At 42.2% G+C, this 24,111-nt stretch overlaps 2 protein-coding genes across 3 annotated transcripts in view; one reads left to right on the plus strand and one right to left on the minus strand.

The window, feature by feature from the left end:
- Window positions 1-3,031: 3,031 nt before the first annotated feature.
- LOC138978660 (uncharacterized) lies at window positions 3,032-8,230 on the minus strand. The gene is made up of 3 exons (XM_070351438.1): window positions 7,878-8,230; window positions 6,042-6,249; window positions 3,032-5,534 (listed from the first exon to the last, which is right to left on the minus strand). The coding sequence occupies exons 1-3, from the start codon at window positions 8,210-8,212 to the stop codon at window positions 4,998-5,000; spliced, it is 1,080 nt and encodes a 359-aa protein (XP_070207539.1). The 5' UTR covers window positions 8,213-8,230; the 3' UTR covers window positions 3,032-4,997.
- A 108-nt stretch (window positions 8,231-8,338) lies between these two features.
- The window catches only part of LOC138978666 (coiled-coil domain-containing protein 150-like), a 29,688-nt gene continuing 13,915 nt past the window's right edge, over window positions 8,339-24,111 (plus strand). For both annotated transcript variants that reach the window (XM_070351460.1, XM_070351461.1), the window contains exons 1-13: window positions 8,339-8,431; window positions 9,745-10,462; window positions 12,525-12,710; window positions 13,491-13,620; window positions 15,514-15,650; window positions 16,296-16,403; window positions 17,805-17,914; window positions 19,198-19,375; window positions 20,638-20,799; window positions 21,340-21,531; window positions 21,688-21,879; window positions 22,340-22,509; window positions 23,681-23,807. In XM_070351460.1, the coding sequence (XP_070207561.1) occupies window positions 9,878-10,462; window positions 12,525-12,710; window positions 13,491-13,620; window positions 15,514-15,650; window positions 16,296-16,403; window positions 17,805-17,914; window positions 19,198-19,375; window positions 20,638-20,799; window positions 21,340-21,531; window positions 21,688-21,879; window positions 22,340-22,509; window positions 23,681-23,807 (2,277 nt within the window). In that variant the 5' untranslated portion in view covers window positions 8,339-8,431; window positions 9,745-9,877. The remainder of the gene's footprint in view (window positions 8,432-9,744; window positions 10,463-12,524; window positions 12,711-13,490; window positions 13,621-15,513; window positions 15,651-16,295; window positions 16,404-17,804; window positions 17,915-19,197; window positions 19,376-20,637; window positions 20,800-21,339; window positions 21,532-21,687; window positions 21,880-22,339; window positions 22,510-23,680; window positions 23,808-24,111) is intronic.

The raw sequence follows: 24,111 nt of genomic DNA on the forward strand, positions 1-24,111 counted from the left end.
ATACATCATTGCTTGATATTCATAATGCATTTTGAATGTCTTTTTAACTGTTTGACATGTTAATTATATAGATTGTATTGTAATTAACTTAACTTCTATTTCTTCTTGTTATTAATCGAGTTACCCTCAATGGGCGAGGGCCGGACGAAAAAAAGCATGTATATATTGCTTATTCTGTTACCCTCGATAAATAAATAAAGTTCAAAGTTCAAAGTTCTCTCTCTCTCTCTCTCTCTCTCTCTCTCTCTCTCTCTCTCTCTCTCTCTCTCTCTCTCTCTCTCTCTGCGGCGTGTATCTGTCCGTTTGTCTACCTAGTGTCGACTAAAACTCATGAAATCTAGACATACCTGACTCACTGTGTAGCACAGGAGCTTGCTGTGTAGCAAGTAACACACGCTTTAGTCTGAGAACTTCTTCAATCATTCAACTTGTCACACACACACGCTCGGAGGCTGTGACGCACGCACGCACACCGGCACACGCGCACACATACACACACAGACACACACACACACCACACACACACACACACACCATGGCACACACCACACACACACACACACACACCACACACACACACTGACGCGCGCACGGTTACTAAAATCAGTGATGGTGTTGCGGCAAAAACAGCGGCATCGGTGTTCTGACTGGTTTGGGGTGAGGGGGGTGGGGGGTTGGCAAACTTGAAACCGTGCACCCTTTCTGCATCGCATTTTGATAGACTGACTGATGTACTGGTAATTGGACAGGCTGGCGTGTGTGTGTGAGTATAGAGTGTCACCGTGCTGAGTGTGTGTGTGTGTGTCAGTGTGTGTGTGTGTGTGTGTGGGGGGGGGGTCACGATGTGTGTGTGTCGGGGTGTGTGTGTGTGTGTGTGTGTGTCAGTGTAGTGGGGGGGGGGGGGTCACGATGTGTGTGTGTGTTGTACTGTGTGTGTGTGTGTGTGTGTGTGTTGTATGTGTGTGTGTGTGCGTGTATGTGTGTGTGTATGTGTGCACGTAACACACACCTTTGGAAAAATGAAATTGACTCCAGTGACTCGATGTCACAGGAGCGTATCAAATCGCCGGTAGTAGTATGTCGTAGTAGTGGACTGTAAATAATGATCGACCGGCGATTTGATACAAGCTCCTCAGTGTGCTCGATGTAGGCCCGAGTCGGTGTTGTTTACTAATACAGCGGCGGCTGTTCCGCGATTCATTTATTATCACGTGGGCAACTATAGCGGATTTGTTACTGGTGTTGGTGGGTTTCAAGATCGGGGTTGGTTGTTATTGTTTGTTAACGTCCCTGCAACGCAGAAGATCGAGGGGTTTAAAGTACATCCATGTACCGACGACCCGGCTGCACTCATCATTGCGCCAGTATGCATACATATATATAGGCTTTCTCAAGTGTACGGACGGTAAGAAATACGGTGCGCGCGCACAAACGCCACACACACGCACACACACACACAGATCGTCTGCGTTCGTTTCTCAGTGACACACACTTACACACTCACGCACGCACGCAAGCAAGCACTGCCGGGTACACACACACACGGCACCGTACGCACGAACACACACATTATCACTCTCTCTCTAGCGGATCACTGCTTACTCTATTACCCTCGTTAAATAAAAAATTGTTCTTCAGTTCTCTCTCTCTCTCTCTCTCTCTCCCGTGGCTCGGACGGCCGTGATCTACCGTCTACATGGTCACAGACACACACACACTGAGGGGAGACACAGAGCGTTTCAAAGAACACACACACACACACACACACACACAGTGGCACTTAAACACGACACACACCGGCATACACGCACACACACACACGCACCCCGACACACACACACACACACACAAGCGTGCATGTTGTTTACGTGACGAGCTCACCTGACTTTCAGACAGGAACAGATCGACTTTAAAACTAAATGCGGCTTTTAGTCTTCTCAAGGACAGAATACGGCAGCAATGAGAAAGTCGGAAATAGCCTACAACAGTGTTGCTTTCTATGACACCCCCCCCCCCCCCCCCGCCACCTCTTTGATTGCCTAAAACTTGACTATAGTCCCGCAAGTGAAGTGAATTTGTGAGGGTTTCTTGCATGCACCTGAACAAAAATAGGCAAAGGTGTTTTGTCTGCACTTCAACGTGGGTGAACAAATATCTAGGTTGAAATCTGGTTTTATCAATCGTTGTATGAGGCAGCACTTCAGTTTGAGTTTTAAATTGAAAATGACCAGTGCACGACCTCTGTGAAATAGATTTCTGATTGCAAAAGACGCCCAGAAGTCAGTATAAAGACCATCAGTGATCTATTTGTTTTGTTCTGATAACTAGAATAAAATGATTACTTATGTGTAACTTTAGGGGAGGCCACATGGCTGAATGCAAAGTTTGCTGCGTAGTTGAAATCACAGGAGCAGGGTACGTAATAATGCCTTTGCACTGTGCTTCTGCCATTATATAAAATCACTACAAAACAATAGTACACACCTTAAAATTTGAATGTACATGTAGCATGCATTATTTTGTATTAAAGTTAAAAAAAATGACTTATCTATAATTAAAACAAGACCACCTCTCATCCCCCTCAAAACAACAACAAACAGCAAGTAACTATTGAACACACACACACACACACTGTGCACACACACTGTGCACACACACACTGTGCACACACACACACACACACACACACACACACACACACACACACACACACACACACACACACACACACACACACACACTCTCTCTCCTGCTAAAGACTCAACTCTTTACTCCATTTATGATTTTTTACTCTGTCATGAGTGTCTTGATAGAAAATGAACAACCCAGTCATATTATTATACCTTGGTTAAAATATCACTGCATATGACCTCAACTATGTACATGCACTATTTAAATCAAATCAATTTAATGTATAGCAGTAAAGCTGAATAATCATGTTAAATATCTCAATTATCAAACCCAACCAAAATAATATGTCTTTCTTTCTTTATTTGGTGTTTAACGTCGTTTTCAACCATTCAAGGTTATATCGCGACGGGGAAAGGGGGGAGATGGGATAGGGGAAAGGGGGGAGATGGGATAGAGCCACTTGTTAATTGTTTCTTGTTCACAAAAGCACTAATGAAAAAATTGCTCCAGGGGCTTGCAACGCAGCACAATATATGACCGTACTGGGAGAATGCAAGTTTCCAGTACAAAGGACTTAACATTTCTTACATACTGCTTGACTAAAATCTTTACAAACATTGACTATATTCTATACAAGAAACACTTAACAAGGGTAAAAGGAGAAACAGAACCGTTAGTCGCCTCTTACGACATGCTGGTTAGCATCGGGTAAATTCTTTCTCGTCCCAACCAATATGGGACTCCCCCTAACCCGCGGGGGGTAAAATAATATGTTCACCAAACTCAAGTTAATACAATTATTGCATAGTGGTGAAAGTTTAATCATGATTCAACATCATACAAACAATGAAGTCAACAACCAAAACAAACAAAAGAAACCAAAAATCAGAGACAATACAGAAAGAGAGACAAATCAACAGGGAACAGAAAGGGGGAGCGGAATGGGGAAACAAGAAAAACTTGTCACTCCTCTTCTCAATCCTCCCATGGTAACTGATAAATCTATTAAAAACAGATTAGGTATCACAATTATAAGGCACATGAGCAACCCATTCCAAAATATTTGGAGGTCTTTTAAACAAGGAATCAATCACTCTATATTTAATTTTCGTCACATATGTAAACTGAAAAATGTCTCAGAAATTATTAACAAGTCGCGTAAGGCGAAAATACAATATTTAGTCAAGTAGCTGTCGAACTCACAGAAGTAAACTGAACGCAATGCCATTTTTCAGCAAGACCGTATACTCGTAGCATCGTCAGTCCACCGCTCATGGCAAGAAGAGCGGGGTAGTAGTTGCGCTAAGAAGGATAGCACGCTTTTCTGTGCCTCTCTTTGTTTTAACTTTCTGAGCGTGTTTTTAATCCAAACATATCATATCTATATGTTTTTGGAATCAGGAACCGACAAGGAATAAGATGAAAGTGTTTTTAAATTGATTTGGACAATTTAATTTTGATAATAATTTTTATATATTTAATTTTCAGAGCTTGTTTTTAATCCGAATATAACATATTTATATGTTTTTGGAATCAGCAAATGATGGAGAATAAGATAAACGTAAATTTGGATCGTTTTATAAATTATTATTTTTTTTTACAATTTTCAGATTTTTAATGACCAAAGTCTTTAATTAAATTTTAAGCCACCAAGCTGAAATGCGATACCGAAGTCCGGGCTTCGTCGAAGATTACTTGACCAAAATTTCAACCAATTTGGTTGAAAAATGAGGGCGTGACAGTGCCGCCTCAACTTTCACGAAAAGCCGGATATGACGTCATCAGACATTTATCAAAAAAATGAAAAAAACGTTCGGGGATTTCATACCCAGGAACTCTCATGTCAAATTTCATAAAGATCGGTCCAGTAGTTTAGTCTGAATCGCTCTACACACACACACACACACACGCACACACGCACGCACACACGCACATACACCACGACCCTCGTTTCGATTCCCCCTCGATGTTAAAATATTTAGTCAAAACTTGACTAAATATAAAAAATATATAGAAAAAGACAATACTAGGAAACACCCAATATTTTGCCAGTTTCTGCCACCCTTTTCCTCTTCAATTCATCAAATACTCAACATGATCACAGAGAAACACTGGCAGAAAGACAACAACAAAATACAAAAAAATACACACAGTCAGTCTGGAATTCTATCACAGTTACATCAGCCATACAGTGGTACGTACCTGCGATGAAAGGACACCCTTGAGACCAGTCATACGTGTCCCTACATTGCAGGTGGCCTGTCATGACAGGTACATTTTGGTAGAAATAATAGAAAAAAGGCCAACAGAAGGGAGGTGTCCTCCCATCGGAGGGGTCACACATTGCAGGTACCACGGTACCTCCTTCAGTCATGGAGAGAAACCCTGTACTTTTCAGGAATACAGTCCAGCAGACCTTTCTCCTCTATAACCTTCCTGTTATATAACTTTGCGTAATACTTGTGTCCAGTGTCACACAGACAGGTGACCACCGTGTGTCCAGGTCCCATCTTCTGTGCCACCTGCACAGCGGCAGACACGTTCAGCCCAGTGGACGCTCCCACGAAAAATCCTTCCTCGTGCAAGAGTCGGAAAGTCATGTTGACCGCGTCTGTGTCCAGGATAGTCAAAGCATCGTCAATGGGAGCGCCTTCGAGATTTTTCGTAACTCGACCCTGGCCGATGCCTTCCGTGATGGAGCTGCCCTCGGAACGTTCCAGCTTGCCGTGTTTGATGTAGTTGCAGAGAACACTGCCTTGGGGGTCGGCCAGAACCACCTGAATGTTTGGGTTCTTCTCTTTTAGGAATGTGCCGACGCCTGCTAGTGTCCCTCCCGTTCCAGTGCCGAAGGTGACAGCGTCAACGTTACCGCCTGTCTGGTTCCAGATTTCAGGACCAGTGGTCTGAAAAAGAGTGACAGAGAATAAGCATGTTGTTGAGCTTCATGTGTTAACTTGTGTAGAATCTTGAGTTTGAGCATATATTATAAATATATGTGTGTAAATAAAGGGAGAAAGCTAGAGAGAGAGAGAGAGAAAGAGAGAGAGAGAGAGAGAGAGAGAGAGAGAGAGAGAGAGAGAGAGAGAGAGAGAGAGAGATAGAGACAGACAGACAGGTATGCAGACAGAGAGAGAGAGAGAGAGAGAGAGAGAGAGAGAGAGAGAGAGAGAGAGAGAGAGAGAGAGAGAGAGAGAGAGAGAGAGAGAGGGAGGGAGGGAGATGATGCACATGCCTGTATTTGTTCTTTTCCTGAATAGTTAGTTTTGTTTTCCCGTGGGATTTCACATTATGTATACACTTTAAACAAAATCTTGACATACTTGCGTTGGGTTCCCTTCAGAACGCAGTTACTTCCCTTGGATTAGCCCCAAACCTAATAACTAAACAGAGCAAATTTCACAGTTAATCACCTCTATGTGAGCCTGTCTGTTAGCAGTGTTATCAAACTGGTTGGTCCAAATTGCGTTCTCTATGCTGTCAGCAAACTCCCGAGCTTGGTGGTTGTAGTTTGCAGGGTCGGACCAAGCAACAACTGGCACTGGTCTCACTTCAGCTCCCAACGTTTCCAGTAACTCTATTTTTTCTCTTGACTGGTTGTTAGGCATGTAGATGACACATCTGGAAAACATCATAAAGAAATCACTTAGAATATGCCTGTTGATGTTCACCACTTTATGAATGTGGTTCAGAAAATATACCCCTCATTTCTCCCCAAAATGCAGAAAAGATGAAACATCACATATATAAAAAAAAAAAACCAAGTAAGTGAATTTAAGAAACTACAAAAAGAATAAGTCCTCCTTCCTCTAGAGTTTCATGAATGATCCGATCTATTTTGCACAGATCCTGTCACTTTTATTTTGTTGTTGAAAGAAACATAACATTTGTGTACATGTACTTTTACTTTCAAATCTGCATAACCAATATAGTACCATATTCTGACTGCATACTGCAAAGTCTACGGTTATGTTGAACTTCAGCCCTTCACAGCCTGACACATTTGGGTCAGACTACTAGATACCTGGGGGTAGAGGATAACAAGTCGCGTAAGGCGAAAATACAACATTTAGTCAAGCTGTCGAACTCACAGAATGAAACGGAACGCACTGCAATTTTTCAGCAAGACCGTATACTCGTAGTCGTAGCATCGTCAGTCCACCGCTTGTGGCAAAGGCAGTGAAATTGACAAGAAGAGCGGGGTAGTAGTTGCGCTGAGAAGGATAGCACGCTTTTCTGTACCTCTCTTCGTTTTAACTTTCTGAGCGTGTTTTTAATCCAAACATATCATATCTATATGTTTTTGGAATCAGGAACCGACAAGGAATAAGATGAAAGTGTTTTTAAATTGATTTCGACAATTTAATTTTGATCATAATTTTTATATTTTTAATTTTCAGAGCTTGTTTTTAATCCAAATATAACACATTTATATATGTTTTTGGAATCAGGAAATGATGAAGAATAAGATGAACGTAAATTTGGATCGTTTTATAAAAAAATGTGTTTTTTTACAATTTTCAGATTTTTAATGACCAAAGTCATTAATCAATTTTTAAGCCACCAAGCTGAAATGCAATACCGAAGTCCGGCCTTCGTCGAAGATTGCTTGGCCAAAATTTCAATCAATTTGATTGAAAAATGAGGGTGTGACAGTGCCGCCTCAACTTTTACAAAAAGCCGGATATGACGTCATGAAAGACATTTATCAAAAAAATGAAAAAAACGTCCGGGGATATCATTCACAGGAACTGTCATGTAAAATTTCATAAAGATCGGTCCAGTAGTTTAGTCTCAATCGCTCTACACACACACACGCACAGACAGACAGACACACACACACACACACACATACACCACGACCCTCGTCTCGATTCCCCCTCTATGTTAAAACATTTAGTCAAAACTTGACTAAATGTAAAAAGGGGGCCGTTTAAGATGATCATGCACTGACCTTAGATGAAATAAGGGTCAAAGGTCATGATTATGTGCAGGGTATGCAGTCTTGTACGACTACGTACAGACCTACCAAAACCAAAAATGAGCCGAACAAAAACTCAGCGTTAAGAAACGTTGTCTGAACAAAACTAGCAGATATTGCACTTCAAATCAACTGGAAATAAAAGTGTGGGCACTTGCCAATGACAATGTCTGAAGCATCTGATAGTGGAATGCATGCATAGGTCAATAAAGAAATCAACTCATGTGAATCAGCAGAAATTTCGTCATGGTTAATTAACAGTTCTCACTTGAATCCCATGGACAGACACATGTGAGCTAGACCGATGCCTGTGTTTCCAGCTGTTCCTTCCACTACTGTCCCACCTGGTTTGAGCTGACCTTTCTGGAGAGCGTCTTGTATCAAGAATAACGCTGCACGATCTTTCACAGACCCTCCTCCGTTGCAAAACTCTGCCTTCGCCAAGATTTCACAACCAGTTTCTTCGCTCATTGTGTTTAGTCGGACCAATGGAGTATTGCCCATCATTCCAACCAGGCCTTTTCGAATGCCATCGGACGACATGAACCTTTTGTTGGCAAGGTAGGCCACAGAAAAGCGGCGACAGCAGACGACGGCAGCCATGATTTAGGGTTTGCGGTTTTCGATTGATTTTTTTTCCAAAAGAGTGTACTGTCCCGCCTATGACCAATCAGAGAAATCATGGCAAGAGTATGCTCGACCAATGAAATACTGTTTAACAAACTTATCCAACATGTAGAGGCAGGTTCAAGTTGACACTTTAATGTTTGGATAAAAGTAATCCTGGTTCACTTATCCATTTGACGGTGTCGTGGAAATGAGGTAACTAAGTTTGCTGTCATATTTGAAGAAATGAGTGCATTGACTTAACCTCCTAAGAAGCCTAATCCAGAAGCTTTCTGATCACTTTCAGCAAACTGTAAACCTCTGTTGCCAAAGACGCCAACAACTTGGAAGAAGAAGAAGAACTTCAGAGCAGAATACAAGCACTGGTGGCACTGGAGTATCGTCAGTGTGTGCTTGTGTATCCATACAGCATAGTTTGTGATTGATTAAACTACTTAGAAATCGCCACTTGTTCAGTTTTTCCTGTTCGTACCGTCACTGTGGGGTCTGTGTGATGTAATTGTAAACCCACAGAGTCACTGTCAGAACTGATAGGTTTGAGAGGTCTGACAAAATAAGGGTATGGTGGGTGTTTGAATTGTGAATTCAGTCCTGCATATTACCTTACAAGTTAATAAACAAACATTGCTTGGCTGTTTCAACACATATTCAGTACGGCTAGTATACAGTGGAACCACCCCACCCCTCCACTCCCCCTCCCCTTTCCCCATTTAAGACCCATGCAGGCTAAAACAATCTGAGAAAGTCAGTTCTTAAAGGTCCTTGTCTACATTTTTATACCGAAATCACCATTTGACCATTAAAATGCAGAGTCTATTATCTACAAATATCAACAATACACCCCCTTTCGATCAGAAAAGACGAAGCCAGTGTAGCCGTTTGAAAATTCATTGTAGTTTTCCAGCGTGGTACTCATAGTAGGATATCCTTATTTGGAAAATGCCAATCGCAAAACTCCTCTCAAATCCCGTGCATTTCGTGCGTTTAAAAAAAAGCGTGGACAGCGCTCCAATGTCAAACTGTTGCTGCACTTGTTTGGGTGTGGCTATTAGCATAGTGACATGAGTTTGATTGGTCAGTATTTTTAGGCAAAGCACATGTTCTCAGCAAACAGAAAACAAAATATTGGAAGAGTGAGTCACATTACCCAAAAATAAAATCTTTTTTTACATATTTTTTTTCTTTATAACTTTTTTCCCAATGGTTCATTCATCATCTGACATAACTTTTTAGCAAAATCTAACCATAAGATTATTGAAAAAAAAGCAAAAATGTAGACGACCACCTTTAAGGGATCAAGTCTTGAAATGGAGGTAAATTAACAGAGGTTATGAACAGAAAATCTGAAAAAGAAAGGTCTTGAAAAGGAGGGAGTCTTAAAAGATGGGGGGAAGGGGGTCCATTGAAGTTATAATGACTGCATAGGTATTTCAGTTTGTTCTTTTTCATGAAAGTACCGCGTTGACAATTCAAACGTTATCGACACCTAATTTTATTTCTTATTTCAGACAGATGGCAGCAGAAGGATTCGTCAAAGGAGGCAGTGTCTGTTTCACTCACCTATAAATTGCTGAGAGAGAAAAAGCAGAGACCTGACTTAGATACCAGTTTAACTTTCACACTCAAAAATACTAAGCAACAATGTCTCGGCCAGTAATACCACCACTCCCTCCACCCTCCACCCAGGCCCAGCCACAACAGTCAGAAGTGCTCCGCCGTCGCCTGGCGTCAGCTGAAGAGGACGCCCGGCAAATCCTCAGTCAGCTGGGAAACTTTGGACAGCCCGTGCAAACACAGCTTAACCCCAACTCAAATCCTCAGGCCAGGGAAAGAACTAGCTCCACAGGAGATAGAGTCCTGGCTGGGAGACCACCCCACCCCCACCCCTCAGGGGGCCAAATGGTTGAACCCAAGCCTAGCTCCTTCTCTCAGGACGCGCTCATTTCAAGGGTGTGCAAGTTGGAGAGCATGCTTCAAACTCTCAAGGTAGGCCTGGCAGGAACCTCAGGCACTTTCACTGGCGGTGTGGATAAGAAAAGACTTAGAGCGGAAGTAGAAGAGAGGGTCGGTGCTGTGAAGCAGGAACTTGGTACGGAGGTTGTACGCTTAAGAAGACAGATGGCGTCGTTGCAGGAAGAGCTGACTATAGAGTCAGAGGCGAGGCAGCGCTTGAAGCAGGAGAGTGACAAACTGAAGGAAGTGCTTGAGGAAGCAACGAAAGCCAGGGTATGTGCACAAACACAGTTGTGGTGTCTCAGTGTTGGAATAAGCATAGTTTGTTGGGGTTGTTGTTGATGTAGAATTTTGCTGTTGTGAGTTTACCACCCACAGTAGGAATGGGAAAGTGGTGTGACAGAGAGAGAGAGAGAGAGAGAGAGAGAGAGAGAGAGAGAGAGAGAGAGAGAGAGAGAGAGAGAGAGAGAGAGAGAGAGAGAGAGAGAGAGAGAGAGAGAGAGAGAGAGAGAGAGAGAGAGAGAGAGAGAGAGAGAGAGAGAGGAATTGTGTGTGTGTGTGTGAATGTGCATGTGTTTAGTGCATATATATATATATATACATTGATCAGTGTGTGTGTGTGTATTGCAGGGTTCGTACAGAGTCCTTGAACCCTGGAAAACTCCTTGAAAATTGGAAAACCTTTTCCAGGCCTTGAAAAGTGCTTGAAAATAGAGTTTTGTTAAATAGTCATTGAAAAGTGCTAGATTTTTCCAAATTGTTGCCTATACATTTCGTCAGCAGCTTGTCTTATTTAAAAAAAATGCAACCCCCTTTTTTTTCGTCAAATACAGTACACACATTTTGGGAGAATAAAAGATCGAGTGAAAACGAAAGCAGACGAACTAACTATGAGCGAGTTTTCGCGAGGAACAGGGTTGAGCTATGGTAGGGTCACTGCGCATGTCTGGTTTTTTTCTTCGCGGAAACGCTGTTGGGTTGTGTCCAGTCGCGTCCCTTGCAACAAGATGGCGACAAGCGCGTTACGGATTTACTGTTGTGGAGAGTTGATGGACGACGATGATGAACAAGCAGTACTGTTTTATTGTTGATGTGAATGTAATGCCAAAACATCGAACTATCGATTCGAACGTCAATGAAGAAGTGAGCGTGAAAATCGAGCGCAAAACAGCCGGGTAAAAGTTCAGGGCGCTAAAGTACATTTGAGCCGAAATCGCACCCAAACTCCTGTTGACCTCATTTCTTCCCAAAATAAACATCACTGCTAAAATAAAATGCATTAAAACCAAGACAGTATCCAACCCAGTATCCTTAATTTTTGAAAGGCTAAGTGATTTACAACAAATGTCTTCTCACAATCCGTAACTTTGTCAAAAAATATTTGCAGAAGTTTCTCACCTCGCCTTGGCAGCCATCTTGGAACTGGAGAGACCCTACGCAGGAAGCAAGGTTGAAAGTTGGTTAACCGGTGACGTCACTCCAGTCGTACCGGACCGAGTTTTTGCGACCTCCGGTTCGACTCGAGTCACCTTAGTTGACGCTAAAACTCGCTCTATTACTAGTCACCCGTAGTTGCTTCCCTTCCCGGAAGTTGGCAAGGGAAACAACTACGGAGAACCCTTGTGGCACAGAGGCATGTGACAGACCACATTGCAAAAGTAGGTGGAGCTGAGAAAGTGATGTTGTCTAAAAAGCTACTCTACAATGCTGCTAGTGCTCGGCAAAGGTACTTGGAGGCAGAGAAAGAGAAGAAGAAGAACGAGACACATGTGCAAAAAAGAAAGGCTGACATGGATGAGATTCAGACTCTCCAAGCAAAGAAAAGAAAGATCGAAGATTGTGCGGCTGACCTGCTCAAAAGCGCAGATGCTTTTGCAGAAAAGGCTGAACACACGCAGAACTTCAACTTCATAGCAAAGTCAAATGCTTTGAGGAAAAGTGCAAAAACCAAGAAGGACGAAGTGGCATCTCAGTCTTGAGAAAGAAATTCACCAGAAACTTGATGACTTGGAAAAACTGAAGGTAAGCTTGGTGCTTATCATTAGTTTTTGAACATCCAATGATTTAAATCGGCGTGCGGGAAGAGGGTATAATAACTAGCGAGTGTTTCATTGCGACCTTTGAAGGTAAGAGGGTGCTTGATTTTTTCTTCAGAAGGTCTTGAAAGTCCTTGAAAAGTCCTTGAATTTTAGAACAAAAAAACTGTACGAACCCTGGTATTGCCTGTTTTTGCTTTCCAACAGGAACAGCATGACTTTATTTTCATAATCTGACTTGAATTTGCCCAAACTATCTCAACAGTAGTGCTAATTAGCTGTAACTTTTCTCTGTTCAGGCAGAGGCTGCAGCAGCCGTGGAGGAGATGTCCAACACCAAACAAAAGTTGATTGGCCGCATCAACGACCTCAAGGAGGAGGTTGCCAGGGAAACCAGTCTTCGGGCCAGCCTGGAAGCATCGCACTCAACACTCATGTCTCGCGTTCATGAGACAGAGACTTTGGTGGAGAAGGAAAGGACTGAGGTCAGCATGAGAGGATGATGAGACCTCCAAAAATCTGAGAAAATTGGGTCTTAAAAAGGAGGGAGTCTTAAAATGGGGGTAATTTTACAGAGGTTATGCATAGAAGTCTGAGAAAACAAGGTCTTAAAAAGGAGGGAGTCTTCAAATGGGGGTAATTTTACAGAGGTTATGCATAGAAAGTCTGAGAAAACAAGGTCTTAAAAAGGAGGGAGTCTTAAAATGGGGGTAATTTTACAGAGGTTATGATCAGAAAGTCTGAGAAAACAAGGTCTTAAAAAGGAGGGAGTCTTAAATTTGGGGGTCTCAAAAGGGGGGTTCCACTGAAATGTGTTTTGACGTTAATGTCAATTGGTTAACTGTTAAGTTGTCCTGATAAAAGTACAGTAAAGACACACACAAAATCTGAGAAAATCTGATCAGTTCGTTGTGAAAATGGAGATTTCTAAACATAGTCGTGATGAAAAAGAACTTTTGGGACGACGTCATCTTGGAGGAAAAAAGATTCTAGATCAGAGAGTGTTTCAGCAGAAGTAACTGCAGTAAGCTTATAGCTTGTTATTGATCCTAAACGTGCTTATTAATACTTTTATTCAACAATTTATGGAAAAAATATATAATTATTATAAATTGTTGAATAAAAGTATTGAAACACTGTTTAAACCAAGCAGCTGCAGTGTTTTTTAGTGCTTAGTTTTTCTGATATTGTACATGTTTTGCCGGAGGTTTGCATTGTTCAAGCTTTCAAAATGCCTGGTGTTCAGTTGATTTTGTATTTTGCAGATGAAGACTGTTTCATCTAACACAAGCACATTGCGACAGGAAGTAGTGCGCTTGAAAGAAGAGCTGTCCGCAGAGTCATCACGAAGACAGATGGCAGAGGAATCATGTCAGCGACTGATAGCGGAAAAGGGTAGGAAATTCAAACGGACATTCATCACAAATCTTGAGGATTTAGATGGATTGATGTTTATACTTGTAGGAACAAATGATTATACACGAACAAGAATTTCTCAAACAGTGGTCTTTTTGTACAAATAAATGTTAAATACTGAAATTTGTTTAAGTAGGTTAGACTGTACAACCGAGACTGGGCCTGAGATCAGCGCAGTTAGCAGTCTGGTTATTACTGACACCTAGTTTAAAGGCGCAGTAAGCCTCCCGTAAACCATCACAGATACTGTCAGGCTTTTACACACAGTACAAACACCCTTCCATTTGAACGCTCACCAAACGGGAACATCCTAGGTGCCCTCCGTAAAGAGCGAGCAATTTTCAAAGAATTTATTTTTGCGTGGTTTATCTTACCCCTGAGCCATTGTGAACCCGTGTGATCAAGTTTTCCTTTTTCACAATGTAGTCGTCAGTTAGTAATTTGAATGCGACTCGCTGTGAGCTTATCTGCAATAGCACGTTATTAAGTACCTCTGACTATGCACGAAACAAACGGCTCTGGTTCACAAGAACTCTAGCGATGGCTTTTGACTGTTCAGAGGAACTGGCGATAGGTATAAACCGTCGTCTGCTACGAGAACCACGACCTTGCATGACCCTGCTTCCGGGCTTTTCTTTTTTCAAACTTTCAAAACTTCGAATTGTACTGATCTTGTCTTGATGGAAAAAGAATTCTTTTATGATTTAAGAATGTTTGTGTAATAAGCTGTCCATTTATTATTTAGATTTTAAAAGTTAGGTCTAGCGCCAAAATGCACCACGGTCCGATTGTCTCTGACACTCTCTCCGCAAAATTAATTCTTTGAAAATTGCTCGCTCTTTACGTAGGGCACCTAGGATGTTCCCGTTTGGTGAGCGTTCAAATGGAAGGGTATTTGTACTGTGTGTAAAAGCCTGACAGTATCTGTGATGGTTTACGGGAGGCTTACTGTGCCTTTGATAGACCTGTTCAATTGGTTTTTTTATCGTGTGAAGCTTGTATGCATACAATGATGAATAAAATGTGACATTAAATGAGTTAATTCTGGTTTTGGTGAAGATTCCATCTTTCAGTTGAGCAGATCCAGACCAACATTTAAAAATCCATACACATCAACAAACTTATACAGTGTGTTACACGACACTTGAGATTGACGAAGTTCTCAAATGTCGTATAGTTGTGTTCTTTTATTCTACGTGGCCCGTCTTCACAGCAGCAGACAAAAACTCGTCAAATTGAGTTCGAGGATTTATTTAGCATTCCATACATACAACTGCACATCGTAGCAGAACTCAAAGTAGAAGCCTTTTTAACATACAAATCCCGCTGGCCTATATAGTAAATACTCAATCTCGAGAATATTCCAGACCGAACATGATACAACTAAAATTAGATGAACTGTCCATGGACTAGAATAGTGACATTCTCTGTGACGTACATCAAAAGCACCGACGCACGTAATCCGAGCGAACGCCACGAACCCACGACTCAAAACAACGTGGTAAACAACTTGTTTTGACAGGACTAGAAAGTTCACCTGCATTCTCGTCCAAACATAAATATTGTGTTTACAAAATATAATATCGGTACTTTCCCACAAAGTACAAATAAGTCAACTACATGCAACACACAAAACTGAACCAAAGTTCAGCAACGGCAGCGTTTCCTAACACAGTGGAACCCCCCTTTCAAGACCTCAACAAATCTGAGAAAATCAGGTCTTAAAAAGGAGGGAGTTTTAAAATGGGGGTTCATTTACAAAGGCTACGAACAGAAAGTCTGAGAAAACGGGGTCTTAAAAGGGAGGGAGTCTTAAATTGGGGGGTCTTAAAAGGGGGGTTCCACTGTAATCTGTCCATATTTTTTCTGCAGAGAAATCTCAGAGCACATTCCATGCTGCACAGTCTGACTGCCAGCTTGCGTCAAGCGAGCTGTCTCGATTGCAGTGCCAGTACACAGAACTCATCCATCAGTTTGAGCAGACACAGAAAGTGGTCGAGCAACAGAGGGTAAGTAGAACTGGAAGTGTTCGTAGCTTTAGCTGTTTTAGAATTTGTTGAGGAAGTAGGAGAAGCTGACCTTTTTGACTGTGTGTGTAACATGACTGTTATGCATAGTAACTGGTAGTATATTATTGTTTTGTGTGTACATGCATGCATATATGCACATGCACGCATGCGTGCACGCACACACCCACTCACAGAACAACAGCACACCACACACATAATTCAATTCTCCAGTCTCTTCTTAATTTTGTTAAGCTACATACTGTGAGACAAAAAACAAAAAACTCATAAAGACATTGACACATGGATGCACACATTTGCACAACATAAAGAAACAAAAATGCTTTCGTACTGTCTCAGGTGAATACAAAAAATCACACCAGCACTAATCAAATAACCAAAGGGAAGTAATCGCTCTTTATGCATACGACATGTGTAAATGTAATAGAGTAAGCGAGAGTTGTACGGAACCTTTTTTCCTAGCACCTGAGAGAATAACAAGCATTGAAATGAACAAGCGCCTTTCATCCTCACTTTCATAATTCACTCTTAAACACTGCTTCCCTTATCCCTCTGTATTTTTTCTGACTGACCTTTTATTCTATCACGTTATTTCACATCATTTTACTTTGTAATTTTTTGTTCAAGGCACATTTACAAGAAGTGGAAACAGAAAGGGATAGCCTGCGGCAAGTAGTAGACAAGGTAGACGCAGAACAACATCAAGCTGAGAAATTTCAGAAACTTCTAAATGAGGTAGGTTGTTTTATGTCCACTCTATCAAGAGTTTGTGTTTGAGGCACATTTTAATGATTTATGAAAGGGAAAATCCTTGTTTTTTTTTTACTCACATGCGAAGCAAAAGTGAGTCTATGTACTCACCCGAGTCGTCCGTCCGTCCGTCCGTCCGGAAAACTTTAACGTTGGATATTTCTTGGACACTATTCAGTCTATCAGTACCAAATTTGGCAAGATAGTGTATGATGACAAGGCCCCAAAAAACATACATAGCATCTTGACCTTGCTTCAAGGTCAAGGTCGCAGGGGCCGTAATTGTTGTCTTAAAAACAGCTATTTTTCACATTTTTCCCATTTTCTCTGAAGATTTTGAGATTCAATACCTCACCTATATATGATATAAAGGGCAAAGTAAGCCCCATCTTTTGATACCAGTTTGGTTTACCTTGCTTCAAGGTCAAGGTCACAGGAGCTCTTCAAAGTTGGATTGTATACATATTTTGAAGTGACCTTGACCCTGAACTATGGAAGATAACTGTTTCAAACTTAAAAATTATGTGGGGCACATGTTATGCTTTCATCATGAGACACATTTGGTCACATATGATCAAGGTCAAGGTCACATTGACCCTTATGAAATGTGACCAAAATAAGGTAGTGAACCACTAAAAGTGACCATATCTCATGGTAGAAAGAGCCAATAAGCACCATTGTACTTCCTATGTCTTGAATTAACAGCTTTGTGTTGCATGACCTTGGATGACCTTGACCTTGGGTCAAGGTCACATGTATTTTGGTAGGAAAAATGTGTAAAGCAGTTCTTAGTGTATGATGTCATTGCTAGGTTTAGTTATTTGACCTTGACCCTGAATGTAAAGGTCAAGGTCAAGCATGTGAGTCGTATGGGCTTTGCCCTTCTTGTTTTTAATATCTTGAAGCCTGTACATGTACTTGCTTCAGCACTGAGTTTTTGTTTAAGCTGACTTTGGGCTGAATTTAGGACTGCCTTGACTGTGAACACATATTTGTTTTGGTGGGTTATTTAAAGGTAGAATATTTAAGAAGATGTGTTGTTGCTGAGTCATTTTTAACAGAAATACGGAATGTTTGCTGGAAGTGTAAGAAACTTGATTATTTTGGCTTCGTTCGTGTTTTATTTTGATTCTATTTCATCCGTCAAAACAAAGCATACTGTGTTAGAATAAGCAGCCAGAAAGAAAGGTTTGTCAGATAATTGTAAACAGAGGATTAGTGGTGGGTAGGCGAAGGGCTTGTATAGTTGAAATTATTCTTTTGAACATTTCATGCAGTAAAAGAAGAGTCAAAATAACATGTCATGATTGTCAAAATAACATGTCATGATTGTCAAAATAACATGTCATGATTGTCAAAATAATATTTGTTGATTGTCAAACTCAGGCTGAGGAAAGTCACAGACTTGTGAGAGGAGATCTGGAAGAGGAAATGTCGGCGCTTCGCACAAAAGTCACTGACCTCACTACTCATAATACATCACTGCAGAGCAAAGTGTGAGTGCTTCTTGTTGATTTCTGTACAATCTGTCATATGAGCGTTGATGCGTTGAGCTGTCGTTATGCGCCATACATGGCCCAGCTCATCCGGCTTCAGCGTGTTTTTATATCGGAGTGATCCTTCCCCTAGACTGGTGGCTTTACAGGGCTGTCGAGTCCAGTCTACCCGGCTATTTGGCCATAGCTGGCTGGTTTGTTTATCTGAGGTGACCTTCCCCAGGGCTAGAACTTAAAATGCGGCTCTTGTTCGCATGATGCTCCCGTCATTGGACACCTGGGGTATTTCTTGAGTGTAACAGTTCCACCTGTTACCCCGCCCCATCCTGTTGGAAGCACCGCCAGTTGGTCCGCGACTGCTTATTCGTCCTGGCAAGCCTGGCTTATTTCGCAGCTAACCTCCATATCTGAAGGCCATCACACTATCCGCCACCTGTGAACGCGCCTGGTTGGGGGTGGTCGCCCCTACTGTCCCAGGTTTCTGTAGAATGTGATGGCCAATTTCTAATCAGCTTGATGTGTGTAGCAGGGTGGAGAATCACGATCATTGTCTGTCTAATCAGCCTGGAGACATAGTGCTTGCTGCCGCGCGAGCCGAGAACTTTTTCCCTCTTTATCTATGCTGCGCTAGCTGCAAAACCCCTCGGCGCGGAGGCGTTTCCAGACACATCGTACGTGGGGTGTAATGTCTTGTTCCTCTCTTTCAGTCTCGGACCCCATTATCTCCCCTGACCCCTTGGGTTGCTGTGTTGTTGTACATGTGTTTGGATGCTGCGTTTTCATTGGGTGATTATTTCAAGGATGCATGCTGTAATCATAGATAGCGTTGACTTAGGGCAGCCTCCCTTGTGATTTTGTAGTGTGAAGATGCTTGTCTGGTCTTTGTGATTTTGGATTGTGGAGTTTAACTTTTGATTGAACGATGACTGTGTCGCTGTATTAATGCAGGGAGTGTAGTTTGAGCCATGAACTTTGTTTTGGCGGAGGATGTATTCGTGGAGCAAATGAAACAAACGTAATTTTGGAAGAAGTGTTGTTAGAGTTGGTTTTATATGAGCGATGTGACTTTTGGCGGAGGATCGTTTTGAGGTTTTGTAACTTCATTGTGACGAGTTGTGTAAATTTGTGCGGCTGTACATTGAGGGGTGAACTACACTGCCTTCTGGTGTACGTTAGATAAAAGACATGTTTCTGCATGCAACCCCTGTCTTGGCGTCTCAGTTGAATCTGTGCACCCGTTCCACTCCACCCTGTCACATCTAGTGCTATTCTTCTGATCACAGACGACAACTACAGACAGAGCTAGAATTTTCCCAGAACTCCCTGGCGAGCAGAGATCGAGATTTCAGTTCTGCAGCAACAGGGCTAGAGACGGAGCTGAACAACGTGCGGAGACAGTTGCAGAGCTTAGAGTCAGAAAAGGAGAGCGTTCTGCAAGGAAAAGAGAATCTACTGGAAGAGGTGAGACATCATATTGCTTTAGGGCAGTTCACACCATTTTATGAAGATAAATGTTGATTGTTTTATCAGACAAGATTATAAAGTCATAGTTCCAGAAGGTATGAATTGCCTGTTCTATGTATGCCTGTCGTACCTAAATATGCCAGGAGATATGGTTCTTGTAATTCTTGCTTGCTGCTTGCTGGTGATTTGACCCCCTTTCTTACTGCTTATTCAATCATTTGAAGTTGCTTTGGCAGAGCTTAATGTGTGGTGATTTGACTTTGCATCAAAATGAAATGAAATACATTTAAAACCTTTGACTTTTAGAGAAAAAAAAAGGGTGTGCTGATGCCAGGGACATTTCTGAAAACCTCCCTCCCATTCCTTTTTTTTCTGTACTGTTACAGATTGTGCTTATTCTACAGAGATCTGACAGATGTACTGCCATCTGTGTGGATGGCTGGCTATGCCTGATGCCAGAATCCAGAAATCTAATAGGCATATTTGCAGGCAGTACTCTGGCAGAAAACAGGTGTCTTAACCAAAGAAAGTAACGATCATACGATGGTACTGATCGCTCTACGACATTTTCATACAACAAATTCACCCATGTAGCATGCTCGCGATATCTGTGATTTACAGGTAAACCAGACAATGGATTCACTGATGGCAGAGCTATGCCTGAAGCTGGACTCTGGAAATTGAACAGCCATTTTTGTAATGATCATACTATTTTTCCTTTTTCATTTTCATTTTTCACTTTCATTACTTTATTATTCCATTGCTGGGAAATTCGGGTCGCTTCCTCGCAGTGGAAAACTACAGGGGTACCTGCCATGAAAGGACACCCTTGGGACCAGCCAACAGTGTCCCTACATTGCAGGTGGCCTGTCGTGACAGGTATCCTTTGGTAGAGATAATATAAACAGGGACAAGAGCAGGTGTCCTTTTAAGGGAGGTGTCCTCTCATGGGAGGGTCCACACATCGCAGGTACTGCTGTAGCAGCAACAAACAGAGTCGCGCTACCCAGATGTGTGTGTGTTTAGGGGTGACACGGGGGTGGAACATGGATACCATCTCTGAGTCTGCACATAAAGTTGACCGGTGTCCATCTCGGCCCGGATTTAAACCCGTGACCCTTGAATCACAAGTCTAATGCTCTACCAACTGAGCTACCAAGCTCTACTATGGTATTGTTTGCTCTACAACATTTTCAGGTAGAATGTTCATACATCAAACACACCCATGTAAGCGAGCTCACCATATCTATGATTGACAGGTGAACCAGACAGTGGATTCCCTGATGGCAGAGCGTGCGAGACTTCAAGGAGAGCTGGACAAAGTGCGGGGGGAGGTGGAGGGGTTGCGAGGCAAGCTGAGACAGACAGAGGCAGAGAACATGCAGTTCATAGAACGTCTGGGCGGCTTTGAACACCAACAGGTCAGTGTGGATGAAGAAGACGAAAGGGGAAGGAGGTTATTTTTTCATGGGTAACTTATTGTCTCATATTTGCTCCAGCTAGCCCATGGGACTTTAAAGAAGATGAAAGGGAAGGGGGTAATTTTGTCATGGGTAACGTATCGTCTTATATTTGCGCCAATCCATTGGACTTTAAAGAAGACGAAAGGGGAAGGAGGTTATTTTTTCATGGGTAACGTATCGTCTCATATTTGCGCCAATCCATTGGACTTTAAAGAAGATGAAAGGGGAAGGGGGTTAATTTTGTCATTGGGTAACTCATTTTGTCTCATGTTTGCGCAAGCCCATTGGGAAACTGTAATATATTTTGAATATTTAGTGGTGCTCTGGCATAATGCATCTGCAGTCATTAAAACAGGTTTAAAACGTTTTTGGTGAGCAGTTCTAAAGGTTTAGGTACTTCAAAAAAGAAGTCCATGAGCTGTATAGGAAACCAATTGCAGCCTGAACGCTTCAAATGATACATGTATATTGATGTGTGCACATGAATGTAACACACAGATGACCCAGCGCAAGGTGGAGACGACGCTGCAGGACATGGTGGAACAGAAGAACAAGCTGGCCTATGACAACGGCAGACTGCAGTCCCAGGCGGCTCAACTGACACAGGACCTGGCCACGGCACAGGCACAGTGCACCGACACCGCGCACCTGCGCAAGGTCAACGAAGCCGCTCAGACCAAACTGATGCAGGTATGATTTTTGTGTGGTATCAAAAAGAACATGATTTTGTGGTGTTACTAGCCTTACTGGGTGCGAAAGAAAGCTATTATGTGATTACTTAAATAATAATATCAATAACAATTTCGGGCTTTGATGGTGCAATTTTGTCCATTATGTTCAAAACAGGTGCAGAGAGAGGCAGGAGACTACAAAATGGCCGCCCGGAAGCTGGAGGGGAAGCTACAACACACAAGCGACCTGCTGGAACAGAAGCAGCATGAACTTCAACTGACGCTGGCTCGCCGGGAGGAGGTGGAGAGTGAGATGGGCAAAATGCTGGGACGTATAGAGGTGCTGGAGTCCAGAGAAAAGAATAAAGTAGGTTCAAGTTAGTTTAAGTTTTTAAAAAAATACCAGTAAAAGCATTCTTTCCAAAGGTTTTATAATTTCAACGCTCATTTTCTTTCTTGTTTTACTTCCAGAGGAGTTTTTGTGTGATTGGCGTTGATGCTATGAAGAAGGATGGAAGCTAAATGATGTGTATCGGTGGTCCAGAAAACCCTCAGAGTATACATTGAGGCATTGAATAGTGTGTGTTGTGTGTGCGTGTATGTGTGTGTGTGTTTGTAACTAACTAATTTATATTACTTTTGTAAATAATCATTCACAGTACTTTTTGGTGATTTTGAAGAACAAAACAGACCTATTTTTGCTTCAGAAGTGACTTTTCTTTGTCATAACTTTTGCATATGGTGTCTGGATTATTTATAAAGAGCAACTTCCTTTGCTGGCATAAAAAATATGTATTTGAAAACTTTGTACCCTTTTCATTTTACAGGCAAAACAGCATCAGAAGAATATGGATGATGCCAAGTCAGTGAACCGTGAAATTGCCAGCACTCTAGAAGCAGTGATGCAGTCACACACGCAGCTTCAGGAGTTGGTGGAGAACCTACAGGGTGAGCTGGGACGACGGGATGCTGAGACTGGTCGTCTGAAAAACCTAAGGTCAGTTGCTAATCATCAGCCTCCTAATCAGAAGATCGTGAGTTCAAATCCCGGCCGCGGCTGTCTGGTGCGTTAAGGGTGGAGATGTATCCGATCTCCCAGGTCAACTTATGTGCAGACCTGCTAGTGCCTTATCCCCCTTTGTGTGTACACACAAGCACAAGACCAAGACTTAATGCGCATGGAAAAGATCGTGTAATCCATGTCAGAGTTCGGCGGGTTATAGAAAACACAAAAATACCCAGCATGCTTCCCCCGAAATCTGCGTATGTTGCCTGCATGGCGGGATAAAAACAGTCATACAATTCTTCTTCTTCTTCAGCGTTCCAGAATTGTCTGGTTACGTGTGAGCTCGTTTGCCCATTTGGGTTCCACACACTATACTCTGAGAGCATAGTCAGCTCACTCCGCTTTCGTTGAGTAGGCATGCTGGGTATTTTCGTGTTTCCATAACCCACCGAACTCCGACATGGATTACAGGATCTTTTCCGTGCACACTTGATCTTGTGCTTGCGTGTACACACGAAGGGGGTTAAGTCACTAGCAGGTCTGCACATAAGTTGACCTGGGAGATCAGAAAAATCCCCACTTTTAGCCCACCAGGCGGCAGCGACCAGGATTCAATTAAAAATCCACTCGTGCAAAACCGTGAGTGAATGTGGGAGTTTCAGCCCTTGAACGATGACGAGGGAGAAGAAGTTGCTAATCACTGTTTAAGCCATCACACATCCACCCGATCATTGATAGGGAATTGTTTTTAGTAGTATTTTTCTGAAACTGCAGCATTCCATCTGCTACAAATGCTATCCTCAGACTCCCTTTCAAGCAGCCAAATAGACAGTGTTTTCAAACGCTCACGCTGACAGTTTTGTGTCTGCCATGGAACCTTCCCCACCTTTGTGTCAATAAAGTTAATAACTTGGAAAACTGACAGACTCATACTGTGTGTTTGTGTGTGTGCATGTGTGTGCGTGCGTGCGTGTGTGTGTGTGCATGTGTGTGCGTGCGTGCGTGCGTGTGTGTGTGTGCATGCGCGCATGTGTGTCTGTGTGTCTCCTGAAACCAGTATTATATGCCTCTGTGTGGCAAGGATAAAAGTTGCCATTTATTTCGGTGCTTGCCTAGAATTTCAAAGGTTTGTTTCATTATAAGTGGAAGGACAATATTTCAGAGTACAAGATCAGGACAACAGCAAACTGGAACTGCAACAGATGGCGGAGATGATTGAAGCTTTACGTCAGGAGCTGAAGAAGGAACATGACAAATCTGGTCGCAAGACAAACCGCGATATTGCTGAGGTATGGTGAATTAAATATTTTTGCCATGAATTCTTTGAAAGTCTTTTGTTTAGTTTATGAAAATACTGGAGCTGCCCATTTTTGTTATTATTTTTAAATTTATTTATAATATGAGTTTGCAGGATTTATTTGTAATATGAGTTTGCAGGATTTATTTGTAATATGAGTTTGCAGGATTTATTTGTAATATGAGTTTGCAGGATTTTCTGAACTTGTTCTGGAGAAGGCAAAAGAGTCACTTGTCTGTTTGAACAAAACAGTGGAACCTCTCTTTCAAGACATACCCCCCCCCCCCCCAAATTAA

Source organism: Littorina saxatilis, linkage group LG10, assembly GCF_037325665.1.
Source record: "Littorina saxatilis isolate snail1 linkage group LG10, US_GU_Lsax_2.0, whole genome shotgun sequence".
NCBI lineage: Eukaryota > Metazoa > Mollusca > Gastropoda > Littorinimorpha > Littorinidae > Littorina > Littorina saxatilis.